At 63.0% G+C, this 465-nt stretch overlaps 1 protein-coding gene across 1 annotated transcript in view; it reads left to right on the top strand.

Moving 5' to 3' along the window:
* The window catches only part of LOC104135701 (solute carrier family 23 member 1-like), an 11,740-nt gene that overhangs the window by 10,090 nt on the left and 1,185 nt on the right, over window positions 1-465 (top strand). The window contains 2 exon segments of the mRNA XM_035889090.1: window positions 4-137; window positions 214-343. Of these exon segments, the coding sequence (XP_035744983.1) occupies window positions 4-137; window positions 214-343 (264 nt within the window).

Below are 465 nucleotides of genomic sequence, written 5' to 3'. Positions count from 1 at the left end.
CAGGGACCGGCTGGGTCGTGTTGTTCCCCAGGGGCATTTTCACCGAAGGCATCTCCTGCATCATCGCGGGGCTGCTGGGAACTGGCAACAGCTCCACCTCCTCCAGCCCCAACATCGGCGTTTTGGGGATCACAAAGGTAGTGGGGCTGGGGAGGGTTCCTGACTTGGTGAGGGGCACGGGGGCCATCACCCGCTGCCGGTCTCTCCGTGCAGGTGGGGAGCAGGAGAGTGATTCAGTACGGGGCTGGCATCATGCTTCTCTTGGGGACCATCGGCAAGTTCACGGCGCTGTTTGCCTCCCTGCCCGACCCCATCCTCGGTGGGATGTTCTGCACCTTATTCGGTAACCTCAGCATCTCAAACCCAGGCTGTCCCCCCCAGGGCTTCGGGGGCTGGCGAGCCCAAGGGATGCAGGGCGAGCTTTGAGGGTTTCAGCTGGGTTTGAACGCCCTTCGCTGCCGTTGC

Source organism: Egretta garzetta, unplaced genomic scaffold, assembly GCF_000687185.1.
Source record: "Egretta garzetta isolate BGI_Z169 unplaced genomic scaffold, ASM68718v1 scaffold60, whole genome shotgun sequence".
Lineage (NCBI taxonomy): Eukaryota > Metazoa > Chordata > Aves > Pelecaniformes > Ardeidae > Egretta > Egretta garzetta.
This window is presented reverse-complemented; position numbering and strand designations above follow the sequence as displayed.